Here is a 25,491-nt window from a genome sequence, read left to right on the forward strand (position 1 = left end):
ACTCTCAAAAATTCTTCCCAAAATAGGAGGTCAGTGGAGCCAAGATGTACAATTTTGGCAAAATGCTCTTTGTTAATTATCCAAGAGGCCATGGTGGCAGAGCAAATAAACAATGTACTACAAATCTGTTTATATCAGTTTATGCAGACATTTTAAAACAATTAAACTGTCAAGGGGGCCTGGAGACAGAGCTTTGCATTTTAATGGGAAATGATTAAATAATAGACATTATTGCTTTTGATGTGTCTGGGCTATAAAAGGAGGACAGAGTATTGATTGAGGCCTCAAGGAAGGAAAGAAGCTTATTCAGGCCACTTGACCACAGTGCAATGAAAGTTTTGAAAACTGGAATGAAAGGCCACTCACCAAAGAGTAAACTAGATTTGTCAACTGCTGTTTAGTTGGACTTTGCTTATAGGGGCAGATTATAGATCGTAACTTCAGAGAATACGATTGGTAGATGGGCAGAAAGAGAGAGTTGGCAGAAATAAATATCATTTATTGGGGAGAGTGAGTGACACAGCACTGATTGCTAATCCCAGTATTGATTCTATCTGATTTAAAATCTTTGTAAAGTAAGTGAAGACTGCCCATGCAGCCCTTGCCTACAATGACTAATGAATGTAACATTATACCTGACAACCTATGAATATTTATTTGTCACAATTATGGTAGCCACACAGTCTCAGGATTCCAGTGCATTCATCATTAGTACACATCATTCTCTATTGAGTTTATTTACAAATAGGAGCTTGTCTGATTGCACATGATCCTTCCCTCTAGCCACTTATAGTCCAGTAATTTGAGGGATCATGTGAACAGCTTAATGCAATCCAGTTGTAATAGTTCAATGATAGAAGTTTGTGTTGGGACAGTGGAAGGACCGAGGAGGCCATGATTAACTTGAGAAGCATAAAGAGGCTGGCCAAAAAGTCTTCCTAGAAGATGTTTACTTTGAAAGTAGGCAGACAAAGGAGGAAGGTCATCTCACGTTGGGGAAAGATCACGAACAGACTTTTGGAGGTACAAAGAGTCTGGGGAATTCAGATAACTCAATTAGTCTGGCATGTAGGTTTAGGAGTTGTACACCAAGCCACTGGAGTGAATCAGCACAAATCTATAACCCGAAAGCAAAGTAGAACAGGTGAGCACTACCATTGTCTATGCCTTTCTATTGTTTAAAATTATTCTATTTGCCTGACTGGTGGTTGCTAGTGGATAGAGCATGGGCCTAGATACTGAAGAATCTGTTCAAAGTCCCAAGGTCACTGGCACTGGCTTGAGTGTGTTTTTGCCAGCTTGAACATGAGTATACCAGTTTGAACACTGAATCACTAGATTGAATGTGAGGTCGTCAGTATGATCCCAAGGCTGCTGTCTTAAGCCCAAAAGTCAGTGGCTTGAAGTTCAAAATCACTGCCTTGAGCAAGGGGTCATTGGCTCAGTTTGAGTCCCGTGGTCAAGGAACATCTGAGAAGCAATCAATAAATGACTAAATTGAAGCAATTACGAGTTGATGCTTATTATCTCCTTCCCTCTATCTCTTTCTCCCATTTCTCTCTCTATTTTTTTAAATTTATTTTTTAAATTTTTATTTAGAAAATTAAAGTGACAGGGTGACATTGATCCATAAGAATACATAGGTTTCAGGTAAACAGTTATATAAATTTAAACTCTTCATTATGTTGTATACCCATCACCTAAAATCAAATCATTTTCTTTTTCTTTTATAATAATTTTATTTTTATAATGAGATGACATCAATAAATCAGGATACATATATTCAAACATAACAAGTCCAGGTTATCTTGTCATTCAATTATGTTGCATACCCATCACCCAAAGTCAGATTGTCCTCTGTCACCTTCTATCTTGTTTTCTTTGTGCCCCTCCCCCTCCCCCTTTCCCTCTCCCATTCCCACCTCCCCCCCCGTAACCACCACACTCTTATCAATGTCTCTTAGTTTCACTTTTATGTCCCACCTACATATGGAATAATGCAGTTCCTGTTTTTTTCTGATTTACTTATTTCGCTTCGTATCATGTTATCAAGATCCACCATTTTGCTGTAAATGTTCCGATGTCATCATTTCTTATGGCTGAGTAGTATTCCATAGTGTATATGTGCCACATCTTCTTTATCCAGTCATCTACTGACAGGCTTTTTGGTTGTTTCCATGTCCTGGCCACTGTGAACAATGCTGCAATAAACATGGGGCTGCATGTGTCTTCATGTATCAATGTTTCTGAGTTTTTGCGGTATATACCCAGTAGAGGGATTGCTGGGTCATAAGGTAGTTCTATTTTCAGTTTTTTGAGGAACCACCATACTTTCTTCCATAATGGTTGTACTACTTTACATTCCCACCAACAGTGAATGAGGGTTCCTTTTTCTCCACAGCTTCTCGAACATTTGCTATTACCTGTCTTGCTAATAATAGCTAATCGAACAGGTGTGAGGTGGTATCTCATTGCTGTTTTGATTTGCATTTCTCTAATAGCTAAAGAAGATGAGCATCTTTTCATATATCTGTTGGCCATTTGTATCTCTTCCTGGGAGAAGTGTCTGTTCATATCCTCTTCCCATTTTTTTATTGGATTGTTTGTTTGTTTGTTGTTGAGTTTTATGAGTCCTTTGTATATTTTGGATATTAGGCCCTTATCTGAGCTGTTGTTTGAAAATATCATTTCCCATTTAGTTGGCTTTCTGTATATTTTGTTATCAGTTTCTCTTGCTGAGCAAAAACTTCTTAGTCTGCTGTAGTCCCATTCATTAATTTTTACCTTCACTTCTCTTGCCTGTGGAGTCAAAATCATAAAATGTTCTTTAAAACCCAGTTCCATGAGTTGAGTACCTATGTCTTCTTCTATGTACTTAATTGTTTCAGGTCTTATGTTTAGATCTTTGATCCATTTTGCGTTAATTTTTGTACAAGGGGACAAACTGTAGTCCAGTTTATTTCTTTTGCATGTGGCTTTCCAGTTTTCCCAGCACCATTTATTGAAGAGGCTTTCTTTTCTCCATTGTGTGTTGTTGGCCCCTTTATCAAAAATTATTTGACTATATATATGTGGTTTTATTTCTGGACTTTTTATTCTGTTCCATTGGTCTGAGTGTCTATTTTTTCTGCCAATACCATGCTGTTTTGATTGTCATGGCCCTATAATAGAGTTTGAAGTCAGGTATTGTAATGCCCCCAGCTTCATTCTTTTTCTTTAGGATTGCTTTGGCTATTCAGGGTTTTTTATAGTTCCATATAAATCTGATGATTTTTTGCTCTATTTCTTTAAAAAAACGTCATTGGAAGTTTGATGGGAATTGCATTAAATTTGTATATTGCTTTGGGTAATATAGCCATCTTGATTATATTTATTCTTCCTAACCAAGAACAAGGTATATTCTTCCATCTCATTATATCTTTTTCGATTTCCCTTAACAATGGTTTATAGTTTTCATTATATAAGTCCTTTACATTCTTTGTTATGTTTATTCCTAAGTATTTTATTTTTTTGTTGTAATCGTGAAGGGGATTATTCTTTTGAGTTCGTTCTCAATTGTTTCATTGTTGGCATATAGAAAGGCTATTGACTTCTGTATATTAATTTTGTATCCTGCGACCTTACTGTATTAGCTTATTGTTTCTAGTAGTCTTTTTGTGGATTCTTTGGGGTTTTCGATGTATAGGATCATATCATCTGCAAAAAGTGATACCTTTACTTCTTCTTTTCCGATATGGATGCCTTTTATTTCTTTGTCTTGTCTGATTGCTCAGGCTAGAACCTCTAGTACCACATTAAATAAGAGTGGAGAGAGTGGACAACCCTGTCTTGTTCCTGATTTAAGGGGGAAAGCCTTCAGTTTAGTGCCATTTAATATGATGTTAGCTGATGGTTTATCATATATGGCCTTTATCATGTTGAGATATTTTTCTTCTATACCCATTTTGTTGAGAGTCTTAAACATAAAATTGTGTTGTATTTTATCAAAAGTCTTTCTGTGTCTATTGATAAGATCATGTGGTTTTTGTTCTTTGTTTTGTTGATATGGTGTATTACATTAACCGTTTTACGTATGTTGAACCATCCTTGAGATTCTAGGATGAATCCCACTCGATCATGATGTATTATTTTTTTAATATGTTGTTGTATTCGATTTGCTAGTATTTTGTTTAGTATTTTAGCATCTGTATTCATTAGAGATATTGGTCTGTAGTTTTCTTTTTTTGTGCCATCCTTGCCTGGTTTTGGTATGAGGGTTATGTTGGCCTCATAAAATGTGTTTGGAAGTATTGCTTCTTCTTCAATTTTTTGGAAGACTTTCAGTAGAATAGGAACCAAGTCTTCTTTGAATGTTTGATAAAATTCGCTGGTATAGCCATCAGTGCCTGGACTTTTATTTTTGGGGAGGTTTTTAATGGTTTTTTCTATTTCGTCTCTACTGATAGGTCTGTTTAGGCTTTGTGCTTCTTCTTTACTCAGTCTATGAAGGTTGTATTGTTCTAGGAATTTATCCATTTCTTCTAGGTTGTTGAATTTAGTGGCATAAAGTTTTTCATAGTATTCTACAATAATTCTTTGTATATCTACGGTGTCCATGGTGATTTCTCCTCTTTCATTTTGGATTTTGTTTATATGAGTTCTTTCTCTTTTTTCCTTGGTAAGTCTTGCCAAGGGTTTTGTCAATTTTGTTGATGTTTTCAAAGAACCAGCTCCTTGTTCTATTAATTTTTTTTTATAGTTTTTCTGTTCTCTAATTCATTTATTTCTGCTCTGATTTTTATTACCTCCTTTCTTCGGCTGGTTTTGGGTTTTCTTTGTTCTTCTTTTTCTAGTTCCTTAAGGTGGGAAGTTAAGTGGTTCACTTGGGCTCTCTCTTGTTTGTTCATATATGCCTGAAGTGATATGAACTTCCCTCCTATCACTGCTTTTGCTGCATCCCATAGATTCTGATATGTCGTATTGTCATTTTCATTAGTCTGTATATATCTTTTGATCTCTGCACTTATTTCTTCTTTGACCCATTCATTTTTTTAAAGTACGTTGTTTAGTTTCCACATTTTTGTGGGATTTTTTTCCTCTTTCTTGCAGTTGAATTCTAGTTTCAAGGCTTTATGATCAGAAAATATACTTGGTACAACTTCGATTTTTTTGAATTTGCTGGTGTTGTTTTTGTGGCCCAACATATGGTCAATTCTTGAGAATGATCCATGTACACTGGAGAAAAATGTATACTCAGTCACTTTGGGATAAAATGTTCTGTAGATGTCTATCATATCCAGGTGCTTTAGTGTTCTGTTTAAGGCCACTATATCTTTGTTGATTCTCTGTTTGGATTACCTATTTAGAGCCATCAGCGGTGTATTGAGGTCTCCAAGTACGATTGTATTTTTGTCAGTTTTTGTTTTAATGTCAATAAGTAGCTGTCTTATATATTTTGGTGCTCCTTGGTTTGGTGCATATATATTAAGAATTGTTATGTCTTCTTGATTCAGTGTCCCCTTAGCCATTATGAAATGGCCATTTTTATCTCTGAGTACTTTTCCTGCCATGTAGTCAGCATTATCTGATATGAGTATTGCTACACCTGCTTTTTTTTAGATGTTATTTGCTTGGAGTATTGTTTTCCAGCCTTTCACTTTGAATTTGTTTTTATTCTTGTTACTTAGATGAGTTTCCTATAGGCAGCATACAGTTGGATTTTTTTAATCCATTCTGCTACACAGTGCCCTTTTATTCGCGATTTTAATGCGTTTATATTTAGTGTAATTATTGACACTTGTGAGTTCCCTATTGCCATTTCATATCTTGCTATCTGTTAGTTTTGTGTCTTGTTTGATTCTTCTTTTTTGTTTTTCTATCTTTTGTTTTTATTTGGTTGTATTCCATACATCTTTCCTCTGTTGCTATCTTTTTTATCTCATGTGCTTCTGTGGTGGTTTTTTCAATGGTGGTTACCTTTGAGTAATGAAAAGGGTCCCTACCCTGTTCATTGTAGCAAACTATTTTCTTAGTACTTTTGCACTCCATCGTCCTATGCTACTGTTAATCTCCATCTTCTCCCCCCCTTTCTTTTTGTTGTTGTCACAGTTTAAATTTGGTTTTATTGTGTTCTTCTTGGAGTTTTTACTTGTGGCTCTGTTTTTTTTTTTGTTCTTGTATCTTTATTGGAGAACCCCCTTTAGTAACTCCTGGAGTGGGGGTTTTCTGATGATAAATTCCCTCATCTTTTCTGTATCTGTGAATGTTTTTATTTCTCCTTCATATTTGAAGGATAGCTTTGATGGGTATAGTATTCGTGGCTGAAAGTTCCTCTCTTTCAGGATTTTAAATATTGGGGTCCACTCTCTTCTAGCCTGTAGAGTTTCTGCTGAGAAATCTGATGATAATCTAATGGGTCTTCCTTTATATATTGTATTCTTCTTTTCCCTGGCTGCCTTGAGAATTTTTTCTTTGCTGTCGGTTTGTGTCAATTTCATTATGATATGCCTTGGAGTAGGTTTGTTGGGGTTAAGAAAACTCGGGGTTCTGTTTGCTTCTTGAACTTGAGGCTTTAGTTCTTTCCACAAGCTTGGGAAGTTCTCATCTATTATTTGTTTGAGTATGTTCTCCATTCCATTTTCTCTCTTTTCTCCCTCTGATATACCTATTATTCTTATGTTATTCTTTTTGATGGAGTCAGATAATTCTTGTAGGGCTATCTCATTTTTTTTAATTTTTGAGTCTCTTTCTTCTTCTCTCTGTTGTGCCTCAAGTTGCTTGTCTTCTATTTCACTAATCCTCTTTTCTATCTGACCTGTTCTATTAGCTAAGCTTGTTACTTCATTTTTCAGCTCGTGAATTGAGTTTTTCATCTCTGTTCGATTTGTTTTTATAGTTTCAATTTCCTTGGACATATATTCTTTGTTTTCATTGAGTTGTTTTCTGAGCTCCCTAAACTGCCTTTCTGTGTTTTCTTGTATATCTTGGAGGATTTTTAGGATTTCTATCTTGAATTCTCTGTCATTTAGCTCCAAGGTTTCCAATATATTAAATTTTTTCTCCATAGATTTTTCCTCATCAAGCTGTGTTACCTCTCTTTCTTTTGTATCCATGATATTCAATTTTCTCTTTCTTAATGGCATCTGAGGGTGGTTTTTTTGATAGTATTAATAAGATTTAATAAAGAATAAAAAGTTAAAAAAATAAAAAAATCAAAGATTTTTTTTCAAAAAAAATTAATAATCAAATAAAGAAAAATAAAATAAAATAAAAAATTTAAAAAAAGGAAATTATTCCCCCTCCTTTTTTCCTCTCCTCTCCTCTCCCCTCTTTCTTGAGAAAATCTTGTGGTGAACTGTGAATTATAACAATGCCTGTAATGGAGGGCTTGAATTGGGGAAAAGTAATAAATGGGCAAAAAAATGAAAAAAAAAAGAAAAGAAAAGAAGGGGGTATGGACCCACAAAAAGCAAATAAGGAAAAAATTTGGGTCAAGAATAAAATGATTTGCTTTTAGGTGTTGATTGACTAAGAGTTATGATGAGAGGAATAAGAGGAAAACAGAAAAATGGGGGGACAAATTAAAGAATTGCTATTGTATTTGGTGGAACAAGAACTAGATAAAATGGAGAGCCAGGGATGGGCGCACTGCTAGTGAGTTAAAAAGGTGAAGTAAAAACCCCCCAAAATGCCACAAACATAAGTTTGAGTCCCAGATAAGATAATTTCTTTGTTATTGAGGTTTGAATGAGAGGAGATGTAAAGGAGAAAGAAATAAACTAATATAGTGGGAGAAAAGAAAGAGAGAGAGAGAGAAAAAAAGAGGGAACCACTAAAAGAAGAAAAAAGAAAGGAGAGAGAGAGAGAGAGAGAGAGAAAGTTAAGGGTTTTGGAGTGCAACCCTCATAGAGAGAAAGGAAGAGGAGAGAAAAGATAATGAGAGATGTAACACTTATGGGTAGTGTAGTTCAAGGAGAGGAGAGAGTAAGACCGGCAGAGAGTTAATCGGCTAAATTGGAGGAGGAAAAAAAAAATATCAAGAATGAAGATAAGCCTGACCTGTGCTGGCGCAGTGGATAAACCGTCGACCTGGAAATGCTGAGGTTGCCGGTTTGAAACCCTGGGCTTGCCTGGTCAAGGCATATATGGGAGTTGATGCTTCCTGCTCCTCCCCCTTCTCTCTCTCTGTTTCTCTCTCTCCTTTCTAAAATGAATAAATAAAATAAAATAAAATAAAAGTAAAAAAAAAAGAATGAAGATAAGAGAAACAAACGAACAAATATAATAAAATGGGATAGGTTATAAAGTCTGCAGATTATTCTTGATTTTGAGAGGTTATCTTCTTGCTTTTTCTTTTCTCTCCCTCTTCCTGGTTGGTGACTCTGTACCCCGGGTTCTGCCCCTTTGGCACGCTCAGGTAGAGGTTTGCAGTTGATAAGTCTCTATGGTGATGTCATGTATTGTGCTTTAGTCTCGTTGGCAGTCGAGGCTCATTAGCATTTATAGGCTCCGACAGTGAGAGAGTCCGTGTTCCTGGAGCCTTTCTCCTAGTCTTTCCTTCCTCAATTAGTAACCTGATAATCCAGCTATGGGGTTGCTGCTGCCTCTGCCTGGATAGTAAGAGGCTCAAAGAGTTGGCAACTCCTCACTCTATTTCCACTCAGCACAGGGCTCTGAGTAGGGCTCAGTCAGTCAGAGCTGCTAGCATACTCAGGCGGGGTTTCCACCCACTCAAAGACCTCTGCCTCTGCCACTCTGTCCGGTAACACAGGCGGGCACCCCCTCCTGGGGTGCTTGGAGGAAACTCTCGCTCACTATCTGCGTGCACAGACCAGGATATCCGGCCAGCAGTCTCACGCTCTGAGAGAAACCCCCAACCGCATGGAAAAGTTGCAGCGTTGGAATTGGCTCTCGCTCCGTCCCCGTGCGTGGCTTTTGCAAGGCACTGGGGCCGCCCGAGATTTTGCTTTGGCCCACACAAAGGCCCCTGACTGCCCCTCTGTGCAATAACATGGGCGCGCACTGCTGAGGCACTCGGAGGAATCTCTCGCTCACTATCTGCACGCGCAGACCAGCATATGATGCCAGCCGCCTTTCACTCTGAGTGAATCTCCTACCAGCACGGAAAAGTTTCACCATTGGAATTAGTTCTTGCTCCCTCCCATGCGTGGCTTTCCCAGGGCGCTGGGCCTGCCCAGAGATTCCGCTTTTGGCCCACAGAAAGGCCTCTGACTCTGCCTCTCTGTGGGGTAACACGGGCACCCACTCCCGGGGCTTAGGAAGAAATCTCTCGCCCAGTATCTGTGCGCGCTGACCAGGAGATCGGGTAAAATGGCTGCCCCGCTTGTCTTTCTTTGTTTGGGTTTGGCACGAGTGTTAGCTAGTATTGCCCAGGTTGCCACAGGCACAGTTTTTCCTTGGCTTGGATCTCCATGCCACAGCCTGGTTCGGCCATTTGTGCTACGGCTTGGATCTATTCACCCCCTTTGCCCTCCTCAGTTTCTATATTCATGGATCCCAGAGAAAGCCGCCCTGTTTAGGTTAGTGAGGAAGGCAGAGCATTTTTTACTCCCTATTTCCTTCAGGGTTTGGTTATATAATTAGCCAATTTTTCGCTCGACCATACCTTCGGGTGTATTGTGAAACATCTGGAGGCTCCAAGGATAGGTTTTTCTGTTTCTGGTTGAAGATCTTGTTCCAACCCCACCATTACTCTGACGCCATGCCTCTCAAATCATTTTCTATCACAGTAAATTTGTCCCTGTCTCTCTCTCTCTTTGCAAAAAAATTCCTGCATTGTCACAGTATCCAAGAAGATACTAATAGGAATAAAAGGTGTTTTTTTCTTCCCCAAAATAAGAGCAATTTTGTTAAAGCTGTCATTTATTTACAAATTTGTGTCAATTAGCTTAATCAAGATTTCTTGCCTCCATAACACTTTACCAAAATTAACCACATTGAGGAATAGGCAAACAAGAAGACCTGGAATGTAAGAGAGGTATTGGGTACTGAGAAGGCTGCCAAACCTAATAGGGGTTTAACTCCTGCAAGCTAATTAAAACAAAGAGCACCACAAAGGCTCTGAGTATCAAAAAGACCCTGAGTGGCTGCAAATTAGTTTGGGGGAAAGGGAAGGTTAGCAGAAATAAATTTCAACTGTGTTGCACTTTGGCTCCATGTCAATCCTCACTGTGTTTATTTCTGTGCAGTCTAGACATCCAATATTGAATTGCCTTTGTCCCAGGGGACCCCCTTCCTCACTGCACTGACCAGTGCAGCCCCTGCAGCACCACAGAAAACTATGGCATAGCTAAAAGAAAGAGTATGTCTCTTGACTAGACCTGATAAGACCACTCATGTTAAGATGACTTAATTTTGTCCTTTAAGAAATTCTTTTTTTTCAAAAGCTCTTACATTGGTCAAGAGAAACTGCCTCCATATTAGGGTTTGCTATTTTTGTTTGAAGGAAGTTAGCATCTGTCCTGCATAAAAAGTCCACTGAAGCCTAAATTCTTCCATTAGCCATTTTGGTTTGCAAACAGAGATCTGAGCATATGTAACTCTGTGCCTAGTAGCCTGAGCACTAGCTCGGCATCCCAGTCACAGGGCAATGGGAAAGAGACCCTGGCCACACTCTGAAACATAACTGCTCTTCTAAGCATAACTGATTGGTTAACAAATAGATTTTTAAGAGACATGACTGACTACATAATTTACAGGGACCAGTGCAAAATAAAATGTTCAAAATTTTTTCTTTTATTAGAAAAGATTTTTAAGAATTTTAAAATGGAGTTATAAATGGATGACGACTTGACTTGGGATTATGAACACACAATACAGAGTACAGGGATGTGTTGTAGACTTGGGCACCTGAAACCTGTATAATTATGTTAACTAGTGTCACCCCAATAAATTCAATTTAAATGTTTTTTAAACAATCACTGCAAAGAACGATACCAAACACAGGTTCTTTTACAGAGCAGGCTCCTATACAACTGCACAAGACACGCCTTCAGAAAGACAGCCCTGCTGAGGAAAAGCTCTTTGTCCCATTTGGATTCTGAGGGCTCCTGATGTTCAAGCCCTTGTGCTGTAGGCTGCAGGCAGGGATTGTGGGAGGATGTTCCATTTCGGAGCAGAGCATATTTTTTCCATTCTTTGCCTACTGCTGAAATTCTGTCCTACATTTAAACCAATTTCGCTTGAGGCCAGATCCCTTTGTGAGGGACTAATGTTTGCAGCTGTCTGTTATACTCTTAGTTGTGGACAGAAAAGTGGATAGGGTGAACATAAGGTAATTTTTATTATTCAGAGAAACTTAAGAAAAATTATGTAAGTTTACGGAATGCTTATGGGTATACATAATCTTCCTTTCCATGTAGCACTGCGTATGAGTGGTGAGACTAGATAAATATAGCTATTTCTGTGTGTCAGTAAACCTTCAATATTCATTGATAGGTACAATATTCAGACCCAAGACAAATTTCCTTTTGCTCTGACTCAAGGGAAGTTTTCCCAGAGGCACACAGAAAAAGAATATAATCTGATCAAAGGGAAAGACTCATTTGCTCCAGAATAAGTGAATATCTATTTGCATTTGAATTTTTTTTACCAAAAGATTTGCTCTTACATGGACAAAAATAAAAAGAATGTCAATTTAGTTTGGGGTTTTATTTTTCCTTAAAAATTTGATTCCTATATGAACACTATTGAGTGTTTCAGTAATGTGTATGATATAATTCTAAAATTGTCTGTTTCTTATTTTTTGTTATAATTAGCTGAAAGGCTAGACATAGGTTGCTATTGAATTTTTAACAGAAGACTTCAATGTAAAAATGTATTTTTGGCAGAAAACTCAAAATTCAGGTAGAATTTCAACATTTTTACAATTGTTACAGATGATTTAGAAATTATAACTCTTATAAATATCTATTTGCTTGTAGAATTTTCTGTTGATCAATAACTTAATTTTAAAAAGATACATTTTCTACATCCAAAAAGCTATTAGGGAATCTTTTAGACTATAAGAATCCTGACAGTGAGAGAGTTGTGTACCAAAGAAGGCAGCTAACTTCAAAAGAGCCTCTAATGTGCTGAAGGGTCCTATTACAGACATTTTTTTTTTGTAAATCTAGAAGGGAAAATAAAATTTTCTGCTTGGAAAGAATAAGTTTAAGCAAATAGTATGGGCACAGCTTATATCCGAGTCCAAGCAATGATCTGATTATTGCTAGAACAATACTGCTACATGATGAATCATTAATGATCTGTGAGAGTCATAATGGTCTGTCACTAATGCCCATTAATGATCTCTCTATACCGCGAGTATGGGCTTGATGTTTCTGGCCAGTACCTTGGAGAATACTTTAGATATGCGTTAAAATTTCCCTAATCTCCTCTCTCTGTCTGCTCCAAATGTAGACAACATTTGTCTGGGTAGGAGCAGCTTATAAAGAAGCATGGCTTTGTTAAGGAAGTCGTATTCAGGTAAGATTATTTAAGTAATGTTTTTGAAGGACATAGATTTGAAAGCTTATCTTGGACATTAACACCTTTATAAAAACGAACAAATTTATGCTGGGGATCTTTCTGTTGAGATATTTTCTTTCTGGGTGGAACAGGGGCTCTTGAGTTTTCTTGTACTCCGTGATGTTTGGCTGTGAGCATAAACTCTTTGAAAAAGGTTTCCTTTATTTTTTTCTAAGAGACATTTTATATATTAATTGTTATAGGAAAGTGAATGTGTACATCTGTCTATTTAAAGTACTATTTGTGTTTAGAGAACCAAACCACTGGCTGATTAAAGAGAGATTTCTTCCCTCCAGATCTGCATTCACTCTACATATATACAGCACAAACATTCATTTTACTTTCTAAAGAAAGAAAAGAGAGTAAATGATTATAATTGAATTTAAATTTATTTTGCTTTAAGCTTAGATAAAGGAAAGAAAGAGAAGGCAACGGAGAACTAAGGAAAGGTGAACACAATAACTGATTAATTCTGAGAATCTTATTAGGTATATCTAAAGGGAAATTACAGAAGCTAGGCTTTCGAGAATGTCTAAGTGAAACTAGGAGAGGATCCATCCCTCCATGGCGGCAAGGGAGATGCGGCAGATAGCTAATGGGACCAACGCCCAAGAGCCTCTGCCTCACGGAAAAAAAAAAAAAAAGAGAAGAGAAGATTGCCAAAGTGGCAGCTTTTAAGCCTCTGAAAATAGCAAGGTGGATTCTTTTAGAGGGTCAAAATCACTCTGGGGCTATGTTTTAATGAGAAATTTTACCGCAGAACTAAAATAAAATGGCATCTTTTCTTAGGAAACTTTTTGCCAGCTACGTATTATCTGAATGAAGTAGCCTCCTTGAGCTAAGTGAAACCCTTTGTGCTTTAACATTACACTCAAAAGGGTCCCAGACAATGCTAACCCCTCTGAATGTTTTATTTTGCTAGGTTATTTCTTTCAAGTGAATGGTTCCTCTTCACAATTTTTGTTTCTTCAAAATCTTTCCCTCTGTTCCAAAACTGCTGAGTAGCCTGTGTTTGTTTATTCACTGAATTAATTGGGATTAACAGGTTTTCCCTTCTGAGTACTTGTCAGGATTTCCTAGCTTACTTGGAGTGGTGGTGGAGTTTCTGTAAATGGAGGTTGTGATTGATCTGTCATGTTATACAGACATTGTTTATTGGGTTATTTTCAATTGATCTCTCCATGAAAAGAAGGGAAAAAATTCCTTTCAATAGGTAGTGCATCAGGGGAATGTTAGTGATGAAAATCATTATTGAATTTCTGAGATGGGTTCAGCATTTCCTTTTTTGAGCCTCACAATTCATGCCTATTAGAAACCTACCAAAGTTTCTACCTGTCAGATGAGAGACAGCTTATAATGATTCTTTAAGGAACAACTAGAGAACAGACTCTATGCCCCTTATGTCAGATTATGGTATGTGTAGCAAAAATATTTAAACTTGTCACTCTGTTTATAAAGTATTTGAGCAGAATATGTCCATTAAGTCTTTGCTAAGTAAGGTCTGTGACACAGGGAATTCTCATCAAATAGGCATTGCATTGGCATATGCATGTATTAATTAGAAATGATCAGATTGCCATGAAAGCTCTTTGTTTAGATTCAAACATCAACCAACTTAATGCTTACAAAAGACTTCTAGCTAAACTGATGAAATGTATAAATAGATGTGTCTGTTTTAAGTAGATGTATGTTTGTGGCAAACTAAGCCCCTTTGCAAAAATGAATGCAAACTATGAAACAGATTGACAGTGACTTGAATTTCTTTTTGAAAGGAATGTTAAAAAATACCTGACGTAATATAGCATAAGCTCTGAGTTCATGGTAACCCAGTGAAAATGAGATCAGAGGAACATTTATGTAACCAAAAAAGAAGGAGTCCCAAAGAAGTTCAGGTAGTTTATTTATTTGCCTTTAGACAGGAAAGCACTTCACCCCTGGTGTACAGATGAGCTTGTCCCAACCACTGCACCCAGAAGTTCTCTAAAGATTTTATTTCAGCATATCACAATCCAGGATCATTCGCCTTAAATCCTCATCCTCCAGTTAAGTTTGGTGTTTCTTCTTTGGTCCTCAGAGAAGCTAAAGTACAGACAGTAGCTGTGCTTTCTGCCACCCCTCACAACCGTGAAGCCTTCATGATCATGCTTATTTAACTAAAGAAATCAGAATTTCTTTTCTTTAGCCTACCCTTTTAGTCTTGTTTCTAAACAACTTCTTTTAGTTCACCCATTTATTTCTCTTAAGTGGCTTTGTCCTTGCTGTACTGCTTTCTGTTTGCTACGATTACTTCTTCAGTTTTTCAAGGTGTCTTTATGTTTTTCTTTGTTTCTAGATGGTTGTACGCCTTCTATTCAGTGGCCTACCTAATAGTTCTCATCATATTGATTTAGAGCTTTCAAACTTTAGAACATATGAAGACAGATTTCCCTCTTTAGGAAATATATTAAATAGCATATTTGTTAATTTTCTTATTGATAAATATTTAACAAATAATATATTTACTAATTGTTTTATTATTAATACACAGTTCTGACTGCTTGGACCTGGGCCTGAGACTTGGTAGATACTAAGTGTTTCTTGAGTGAAAGAGTTTATTCACAATGATTGTATAGAACACTCAAAACTATTTCAATGTATTTGTTTTGGACATGACTAATCTAAGCTGATATTATAAAACTGACCAGAAAAACTCTTTTCAAATTGTGTCTTTAGAAGAATAATGGAAGTCTATCCTGGACTTTTGCTATCTGCTTTCGAAACTGGATTCTTGGAGTTTTGCATACTGTTGGAAGGGAAGAGGTCTTGAGTAGCAACACAATTCATGCAAGCAGCTAAGCTTTTATGAAAGACTGAGAATATCCATAGGAAAGAAGTGCCTCTTGGGTAGAAAAAAATCCTGTAAGTCTCCCTTGGTACCCAAGCCCATGGGAGAAAGGTGAATATATCATAACTTTTTTCATTCCAAAAGTGCCACTGAGAATGACCTCAAAGTGTAAACAATCAAGTGAACAACTACTCTGTTTTTATACAATGAAATTGTTACCAGAAAGTTATAGGTAAATCAAGTCTCATTTGAAATCTGCATGGGGTATGTAGTAAGGAAAAGAGCCATTTTATGAGTGTTTTTATAAAACAAATAATTTGTTTATAATATACATACTTAAAGGATTACTCATTAATCTGTCCATTTGAAAGTCTGAATTTTCCCTGGTCGGTTGGATCATTGGTAGAACATCAACCTGGCATGTGGAAGTCCTGGGTTTGATTCCTGGTCAGGGCACAAAGGAGAAGCAACTATATGCTTCTCCTCCCTTCCCCTCCCCTCTCCATTCTCTCTCTCTCTCTCTTTCTTTCTCTTCTCCTCTCACAGCCATGGCTTGATTGATTGGAGCACATTGTCCTGGACACTGAGGATGATTTCCTGGAGCCTCTGCCTCAGGTGCTAAAAATAGCTCAGTTGCGCCTGACCTGTGGTGGCGCAGTGGATAAAGCGTCAACTTGGAAATGCTGAGGTTGCCGGTTCGAAACCCTGGGCTTGCCTGGTCAAGGCACATATGGGAGTTGATGCTTCCAGCTCCTCCCCCCTTCTCTCTCTCTGTTTCTCTCTCTCCCTCTCTCTCTCTCCTCTCTAAAAATGAATAAATAAAATTTAAAAAAAATAGCTCAGTTGCAAGCATGGGCTCCAGATGGGCAGAGCATCAACCCCAGACAAGGGTTGCTGGGTGGGCCCTGGTCAGGGCACATGCAGGTATCTGTCTCAGTATCTCCCCTCTTCTCACTTAAAAAAAAGGAAAGAAAAGAAAGCTTGAATTTTTATACCAAATGAAAAAATGATATCTACATTCTGTTCAGAAGGAATTGTTTGAGGAGGGCTTAGTAAAGTATGGTTTAATAGTGCATCATTTATGAGAATATTAAAAATGGTTACATTTAACTCTTCTTACATTGTGTTTCAAGTTTCTGAATATGTCAACAGTGTTTCATAAAATTTATCAGCTCTTATTTGATATGACATAATACTATTGCCTTCTAAAGTAGAATTAAAAAAACAAACAAACCTTACTCAATGGGAATTATAAATAACAGGTATTGCCATTTACACATTAAAGAGGGTTTACACATGTCTCTTGGACCCAAAAATCTAATTCATTAGTTATACTAATTCCTTATGTCTAATTCAATGTGGACCTGCAATGTCCAAATATTGACTCTTTTTCAACATACTCTATCCTTTCCTATGTTATTAGAGAACTAATTTACTATCCAAGAGCCTTTCCTTGCATGACAAGATGGATGTTATTTAGGCATATACCAGGACTCCAGAGGAATCAGTACTGTAGATGTTTACTAAGACTCTTTCTTTGGTTGATTATGTGCACATATTTCTGTAAAGACCAAATATTCTGGCATTCTTTGTAATATTCATTTTTACACTCAGGCCTAATTGAGTATTTGAGTAAGATACTTTTTTAGCTTTAGTGCTAGCTAGTATATAATAGAATATAATAAGGTCTTCAAATGCCATTCATTATGTTTCTTCTCTACATAAAAAACTTACTAGCTTTGTGAATGCCAGCCATTTAAGGTCAAGGAGTCATTAATTTTATTCTATAAACAAAGCCTACAACAGTCTGGTTCAACACACCTTGCCAGTCCTTTCTCCTTCCTTCCTTAAGAAAACAGCTTCAGTCAATCTTGCATCCTCAATTACACCTGGAGGGATTTATCTAATTCATTAGTACATACTCTATGCAGTGCCCTTTCTGTGATGTGCTATACACTGAGAAAGGTGCCAAGATAAAAGAGCCATAGGCCCTGCCTTCCAGGAAGGCACAGACTGGTTGCACAGGTAGCTAATTCAGATACATTGTGAGGAGTACTCTAATGGAAATACAGAAAGCCACAGATCAGGACTAGAATAGATGCCTTCTGCTGGCTGAATTTGGAATGGCCTCATTGACTAAGTGTAATTTAACTAAGGACTTGAATGTGTATCAGACTGGTTCATGTCCTCTGAGATGCCTTTCCTTTATTTACTCTAATCAAATAAGATTTCATCACCCCTGGAACTCTCATAGTACTATCTAGCTAAACCAATCATATGACACTCACTCTAAGCACCCTCACATTATATTGAACTTTGTACTTATTTCCCTTACTGGATTAAACATTCTTAGGAGACAATGCTAATATTCAATACTTCTATTTATCTACCTACTCAATAGCACAGGATTAATAACAATAGTAACTAAACATGTAATTTATGCTTGACTGGTGGTCATGCAATGGATATAGCATCAACCTGGGATGTTGAGGTCCCAGGTTCAAAACTCTGTGGTTGCCAGCCTGAATGTGGATGCATCTGACTTGAGCACAGGTTCACAAGCTTGAGCACAAGGTTGCCAGCTTGAGTGTAGGATCATAGACATGATCCTGTGGTCATAAGCTTGAGCCCAAAAGTTGCTGACTTGAGCCCAAGGTCACTGGCTTGAGTAAGGGGTTACTGGATCGGATGGAGTCTCCTGGTCAAGGCACATATGAGAAGTGCTTAATGAACAACTAAAAGTGCCATAACTATGAATTGATGCCTCTCATCTCTTTCTCTTCCTCTCTCTCTCTCTCTCTCTAAAGAAATAAAATAAAACAAACTGTAATTTGTGTAGAAAAAAAAACCTATTAATTGAGTCCTGAAGAATCTATGACTTCTTTTTTTTCTGTTTTTCCAAAGTGAGAAGCAGGGATGGGGGTTGGAGGGAAGGCAGACAGACAGAATCTCGCATGTGTCCCACAAGGAACCACTCGGCATGCCCACCAGAGGCCAATGCTCGGCCCCTCTGGGGCATTGATCCACTGCAATCAGAGCCATTCTAGTGCCTGAGGCAGAGGCCATGGAGCCATCTGCAGCGCCCAGGCCAACTTTGCTCCCATGGAGCCCTGGCTGCAGGAAAGAAAGAAAGAGACAGAGAGAAAGGAGAGGGGGAAGAGTGAAGAAGAGAAGAAGAAGATGGTCTCCTTTCCTGTGTGCCCTGGCTGGGAATAGAACGTGGGACTTGAATCTATGACTTCTTAGTAGTTAACTACTGCTTTACAGTAGTAGTATGAGATAGAGATAGACTGGACTATAAGCAACTCAAGCAGCCTCTTTGCCATGTTTTTCCTAAATCACAGTATAACCCTGTTCTATAGATCTTAACACTCCAAAGACAAGGAAAGATGAACCCAAAGACAAACAGTCAGACCTCTATTTTTTTCCTTTTAGTAATATTTTATTCTTTTTTTTATAAATTTTTATTAATGTTAATGGGATGACATTAATAATTCAGGGTACATATATTCAAAGAAGACATGTCTAGGTTATTTTGTCATTAAATTATGTTGCATACCCCTCGCTCAGAGTCAGATTGTCCTCTGTCACCCTCTATCTAGTTTTCTCTGTGACCCTCCCCCTCCCCCCAACTCTCTCCCTCCCTCCCTACTGCGTCCTCCCTCCCCCCACCCCTGGTAACCACCACACTCTTGTCCATGTCTCTTAGTCTCGTTTTTATGTTTCACCAATGTATGGAATCATGTAGTTCTTCTTTTTTTCTGATTTTCACTCCGTATAATGTTCTCAAGATCCCACCATTTTGCTGTAAATGATCTAATGTCATCATTTCTTATGGCTGAGTAGTATTCCATAGTGTATATGTGCCACATCTTCTTTATCGAATCTTCTATTGAAGGGTTTTTTGGTTGTTTCCATGTCTTGGCAACTGTGAACAGTGCTGCTATGAACATGGGGCTACATGTGTCTTGACGTATTAATGATTCTGAGGTTTTGGGGTATATACCCAGTAGAGGGATTGCTGGATTGCTGGGTCATAAGGTAGTTCTATTTGCAGTTTTTTGAGGAACCACCATACTTTCCTCCATAGTGGTTGTACTACTTTACATTCCCACCAAAAGTGTATGAGGGTTCCTTTTTCTCCACAGCCCCTCCAACATTTGTTATTAACCGTCTTGTTGATAATAGCTAATCTAACAGGGGTGAGGTGGTATCTCATTGTAGTTTTGATTTGCATTTCTCTAATAACTAATGAAGCTGAGCATCTTTTCATATATCTGTTGGCCATTTGTATTTCTTCCTGGGAGAAGTGTCTGTTCATGTCCTCTTCCCATTTTTTTATTGGATTGTTTGTTTGTTTGTTGTTGAGTTTTATGAGTTCTTTGTAAATTTTGGATATTAGGCCCTTATCTGAGCTGTTGTTTGAAAATATCAGTTCCCATTTAGTTGGCTGTCTGTTTATTTTGATATCAGTTTCTCTTGCTGAGCAAAAACTTTTTATTCTGATGTAGTCCCATTCATTTATCTTTGCCTTCACTTCTCTTGCCATTGGAGTCAAGTTTATAAAATGTTCTTTAAAACCCAGGTCCATGAGTTTAGTACCTATGTCTTCTTCTATGTACTTTATTGTTTCAGATCTTATATTTAGGTCTTTGATCCATATTGAATTAATTTTAGTACACGGGGACAGGCTGTAGTCGAGTTACATTCTTTTGCATATGGCTTTCCAGTTTTCCCAACACCATTTGTTGAAGAGGCTTTCTTTTCTCCATTTTGTGTTGTTGGTCCCTTTATCAAAGATTATTTGACCATATATATGTGGTTTTATTTCTGGGCTTTCTATTCTGTTCCATTGGTCTGAGTGTCTATTTTTCTGCCAATACCATGCAGTTTTGATTATTGTGGCCCTATAATATAGTTTAAAGTCAGGTATTGTAATGCCCCCAGCTTCATTCTTTTTCCTTAGGATTGCTTTGGCTATTCGGGGTTTTTTATACTTCCATATAAATCTTATGATTTTTTGTTCCATTTCTTTAAAATATGTCATAGGAATTTTGATGGGAATTGCATTAAATTTATATATTACTTTGGGTAATATGGCCATTTTAATTATATTTATTCTTCCTATCGAAGAACAAGGAATATTTTTCCATCTCATTGTGTCTTTTTCTATTTCTCTTAGCAATGCCTTGTAGTTTTCTTTATATAGGTCCTTTACATTCTTTGTTATGTTTATTCCTAGGTATTTTATTTTTTTTGTTGCAATCGTGAAGGGGATTATTTTTTTAAGTTCGTTTTCTAATATTTCATTGTTGGCCTATAAAAAGGCTATGGACTTTTGTATGTAAATTTTGTATCCTGCGACCTTACTGTATTGGTTTATTGTTTCTAGTAATCTTTTTGTGGAGTCCTTTGGGTTTTCGATGTATAGGATTATATCATCAGCAAAAAGTGATACCTTTACTTCTTCTTTTCCGATATGGATGCCTTTTATTTCTTTGTCTTGTCTGATTGCTCTGGCCAGAACTTCTAGCACCACGTTAAATAAGAGTGGAGAGAGTGGACACCCCTGTCGTGTTCCTGATTTAAGGTGGAAAGTCCTCAGTTTTACGCCATTTAATATGATGTTGGCTGATGGTTTATCATATATGGCCTTTATCATGTTGAGATATTTTTCTTCTATACCCATTTTGTTGAGAGTCTTAAACATAAAATTGTGTTGTATTTTATCGAAAGCTTTTTCTGCATCTATTGATAAAATCATGTGGATTTTGTTCTTTGTTTTGTTTATATGGTGTATTACGTTAACTGTTTTACGTATGTTGAACCATCCTTGAGATTCTGGGATGAATCCCACTTGATCATGATGTATTATTTTTTTAATATGTTGTTGTATTCCATTTGCCAGTATTTTGTTTAGTATTTTAGCATCTGTATTCATTAGAGATATTGGTCTGTAGTTTTCTTTTTTTGTGCCATCCTTGCCAGGTTTTGGTATGAGGGTTATGTTGGCCTCATAAAATGTGTTTGGAAGTATTGCTTCTTCTTCAATTTTTTGGAAGACTTTGAGTAGAATAGGAACCAAGCCTTCTTTGAATGTTTGATAGAATTCACTAGTATAACCATCCGGGCCTGGACTTTTATTTTTGGGGAGGTTTTTAATAGTTTTTTCTATTTCCTCCCTGCTGATTGGTCTGTTTAGTCTTTCTGCTTCTTCATGACTCAGTTTAGGAAGGTTGTATTGTTCTAGGAATTTATCCATTTCTTCTAGATTGTTGTATTTGGAGGCATATAGTTTTTCATAGTATTCTACAATAATTCTTTGTATATCTATGATGTCTGTGGTGATCTCTCCTCTTTCATTTTGGATTTTATTTATTTGAGTCCTGTGTCTTTTTTCCTTGGTGAGTCTTGCCAAGGGTTTGTCGATTTTGTTGATCTTTTCAAAGAACCAGCTCCTTGTTTTATTGATTTTTTCTATAGTTTTTCTGTTCTTTATATCATTTATTTCTGCTCTCATTTTTATTATCTCCTTTCTTCGGCTGCTTTTGGGTTGTCTTTGTTCTTCTTTTTCTAGTTCCTTAAGGTGTGAAGTTAAGTGGTTTACTTCGGCTCTCTCTTGCTTGTTCATATAGGCCTGAAGTGATATGAACTTTCCTCTTATTACTGCTTTTGCTGCTTCCCAGAGATTCTGATATGTCGTATTTTCATTTTCATTTGTCTGTATATATCTTTTGATCTCTGCGCTTATTTCTTTTTTGACCCATTCATTTTTTAGAAGTATGTTGTTTAGTTTCCACAATTTTGTGGGTTTTTCCCCCTCTTTTTTACAGTTGAATTCTATTTTCAAGGCTTTATGATCAGAGAATATGCTTGGCACAATTTCAGTTTTTCTAAATTTGCTGATATTGTCTTTGTGGCCCAACATATGGTCAATTCTTGAGAATGTTTCATGTACACTAGAGAAAAATATATACTCTGTCGCTTTGGGATGAAGTGTCCTGTATGTGTCTATCATATCCAGGTGTTCTAGTATTTCATTTAAGGCTACTATATTTTATTGATTTTCTGTTTGGATGACTGATCTAGAGCCGTCAGCGGTGTATTGAGGTCTCCAAGTATGATTGTATTTTTGTCAGTTTTTGTTTTAAGGTCAATAAGTAATTGTCTTATATATTTGGTGCTCCTTGGTTTGGTGCATATATATTAAGGATTGTTATGTCTTCTTGATTCAGTGTCCCCTTAATCATTATGAAATGACCATTTTTGTCTCTGAGTACTTTTTCTGTCTTGTAGTCAGCATTATTAGATATGAATATTGCTACACCTGCTTTTTTTGGGGTGTTGTTTGCTTGGAGTATTGTTTTCCAGCCCTTCACTTTGAATTTGTTTTTATCCTTGTTGCTTAGATGAGTTTCTTGTAGGCAGAATATAGTTGGATTTTCTTTTTTAATCCATTCTGCTACTCTGTGTCTTTTTATTGGTAATTTTAATCCATTTATATTTAGTGTAATTATTGACACTTGTGGGTTCCCTATTGCCATTTTATCAATTGCTTTCTGTTAGTTTTGTATCTTGTTTGATTCTTCTCTTTTGTTTTTCTATAGTTTGTTTTTGTTTGTTTGTATTCCATACTTCTTTCCTCTGTTGCTACCTTTTTTAAGTCAAGTGTTTTTATGGTGGTTTTTTCAAGGGTGGTTACCATTAAGTAATGAAAAGGGTACCTACCATATTCATTGTAGTACCCTTTCTTGTGAGTATTTCTGCGCTTCATCGTCCTTTGCTACTGTTAATCTTCATCCTTAGTCCCCTTTTTTATCTTTTGTTGTCACAGTTTAAGTTTGGTTTTATTGTGTTCTTGGTGGAGCTGTTACTTGTGGTTATGTTTTTTTTGTTCTTTTTTTTTTTAATTTTTTTTTAAATAATTTTATTTTTTTAATGGGGTGACATCAATAAATCAGGATACATATATTCAAAGATAACAAGACCAGGGTATCTTGTCGTTCAATTATGATGCATACCAGTCACCCAAAGTCAGATTGTCCTCTGTCACCTTCTATCTTGTTTTCTTTGTGCCCCTCCCCCTCCCCCTTTCCCTCTCCCATTCCCCTCTCCCCCCCGTAACCACCACACTCTTATCAATGTCTCTTAGTTTCACTTTTCTGTCCCACCTACGTATGGAATAATGCAGTTCCTGGTTTTTTCTGATTTACTTATTTCGCTTCGTATCATGTTATCTAGATCCCACCATTTTGCTGTAAATGTTCCGATGTCATCATTTCTTATGGCTGAGTAGTATTCCATAGTGTATATGTGCCACATCTTCTTTATCCAGTCATCTATTGACGGGCTTTTTGGTTGTTTCCATGTCCTGGCCAATGTGAACAATGCTGCAATAAACATGGGGCTGCATGTGTCTTTACGTATCAATGTTTCTGAGTTTTGGGGGTATATACCCAGTAGAGGGATTGCTGCGTCATAAGGTAGTTCTATTTTCAGATTTTTGAGGAACCACCATACTTTCTTCCATAATGGTTGTACTACTTTACATTCCCAACAACAGTGTATGAGGGTTCCTTTTTCTCCACAGCTTCTCCAACATTTGCTATTACCTGTCTTGCTAATAATAGCTAATCGAACAGGTGTGAGGTGGTATCACATTGCTGTTTTGATTTGCATTTCTCTAATAGCTAAAGAAGATGAGCATCTTTTCATATATCTGTTGGCCATTTGTATTTCTTCCTGGGAGAAGTGTCTGTTCATATCCCCTTCCCATTTTTTTATTGGATTGTTTGTTTGTTTGTTGTTGAGTTTTATGAGTTCTTTGTATATTTTGGATATTAGGCCCTTATTTGAGCTGTTGTTTGAAAATATCATTTCCCATTTAGTTGGCTTTCTGTTTATTTTGTTATCAGTTTCTCTTGCTGAGCAAAAACTTCTTAGTCTGATGTAGTCCCATTCATTAATTTTTGCCTTCACTTCTCTTGCCATTGGAGTCAAATTCATAAAATGCTCTTGAAAACCCAGGTCCATGAGTTGAGTACCTATGTCTTATTCCATGTACTTAATTGTTTCAGGTCTTATGTTTAGATCTTTGATCCATTTTGAGTTAATTTTAGTACAGGGGGACAAACTGTAGTCCAGTTTCATTCTTTTGCATGTGGCTTTCCAGTTTTCCCAGCACCATTTATTGAAGAGGCTTTCTTTTCTCCATTGTGTGTTGTTGGCCCCTTTATCAAAAATTATTTGACTATATATATGTGGTTTTATTTCTGGACTTTCTATTCTGTTCCATTGGTCTGAGTGTCTACTTTTCTGCCAATACCATGCTGTTTTGATTGTCGTGGCCCTATAATAGAGTTTGAAGTCAGGTATTGTAATGCCCCCAGCTTTATTCTTTTTCTTTAGGATTGCTTTGGCTATTCGGGGTTTTTTATAGTTCCATATAAATCTGATGATTTTTTGCTCTATTTCTTTAAAAAACGTCATTGGAAGTTTGATGGGTATTGCATTGAATTTGTATATTGCTTTGGGTAATATAGCCATCTTGATTATATTTATTCTTCCTAGCCAAGAACAAGGTATATTCTTCCATCTCATTATATCTTTTTCGATTTCCCTTAACAATGGTTTATAGTTTTCATTATATAAGTCCTTTACATTCTTTGTTATGTTTATTCCTAAGTATTTTATTTTTTTTGTTGCATTTGTGAAGGGGATTATTCTTTTGAGTTCCTTCTCAGTTGTTTCATTGTTGGCATATAGAAAGGCTATTGACTTCTGTATGTTAATTTTGTATCCTGCGACCTTACTGTATTGGCTTATTGTTTCTAGTAGTCTTTTTGTGGATTCTTTGGGGTTTTCGATGTATAGGATCATATCATCTGCAAAAAGTGATACCTTTACTTCTTCTTTTCCGATATGGATGCCTTTTATTTCTTTGTCTTGTCTGATTGCTGTGGCGAGAACCTCCAGTACCACATTAAATAAGAGTGGAGAGAGTGGACAACCCTGTCTTGTTCCTGATTTAAGGGGGAAAGCCTTCAGTTTAGTGCCATTTAATATGATGTTAGCTGATGGTTTATCATATATGGCCTTTATCATGTTGAGATATTTTCCTTCTATACCCATTTTGTTGAGAGTCTTAAACATAAAATTGT

At 36.9% G+C, this 25,491-nt stretch overlaps 1 protein-coding gene across 6 annotated transcripts in view; it reads left to right on the plus strand.

Annotated features, from left to right (window-relative positions):
- The window catches only part of FGF13 (fibroblast growth factor 13), a 767,088-nt gene that overhangs the window by 602,349 nt on the left and 139,248 nt on the right, over window positions 1-25,491 (plus strand). The window contains exon 1 of one of the 6 annotated variants that reach the window (XM_066249780.1): window positions 12,405-12,465. The exons of the other annotated variants lie outside the window; for them this stretch is intronic. Coding sequence (XP_066105877.1) covers window positions 12,438-12,465 — 28 coding nt within the window. The 5' untranslated portion in view covers window positions 12,405-12,437. Of the gene's footprint in view, window positions 1-12,404; window positions 12,466-25,491 lie in introns of those variants that run through there. 6 annotated transcript variants of the gene reach the window in all.

The sequence above is a fragment of the Saccopteryx bilineata genome, chromosome X, assembly GCF_036850765.1.
Source record: "Saccopteryx bilineata isolate mSacBil1 chromosome X, mSacBil1_pri_phased_curated, whole genome shotgun sequence".
NCBI classification, from domain to species: Eukaryota; Metazoa; Chordata; class Mammalia; order Chiroptera; family Emballonuridae; genus Saccopteryx; species Saccopteryx bilineata.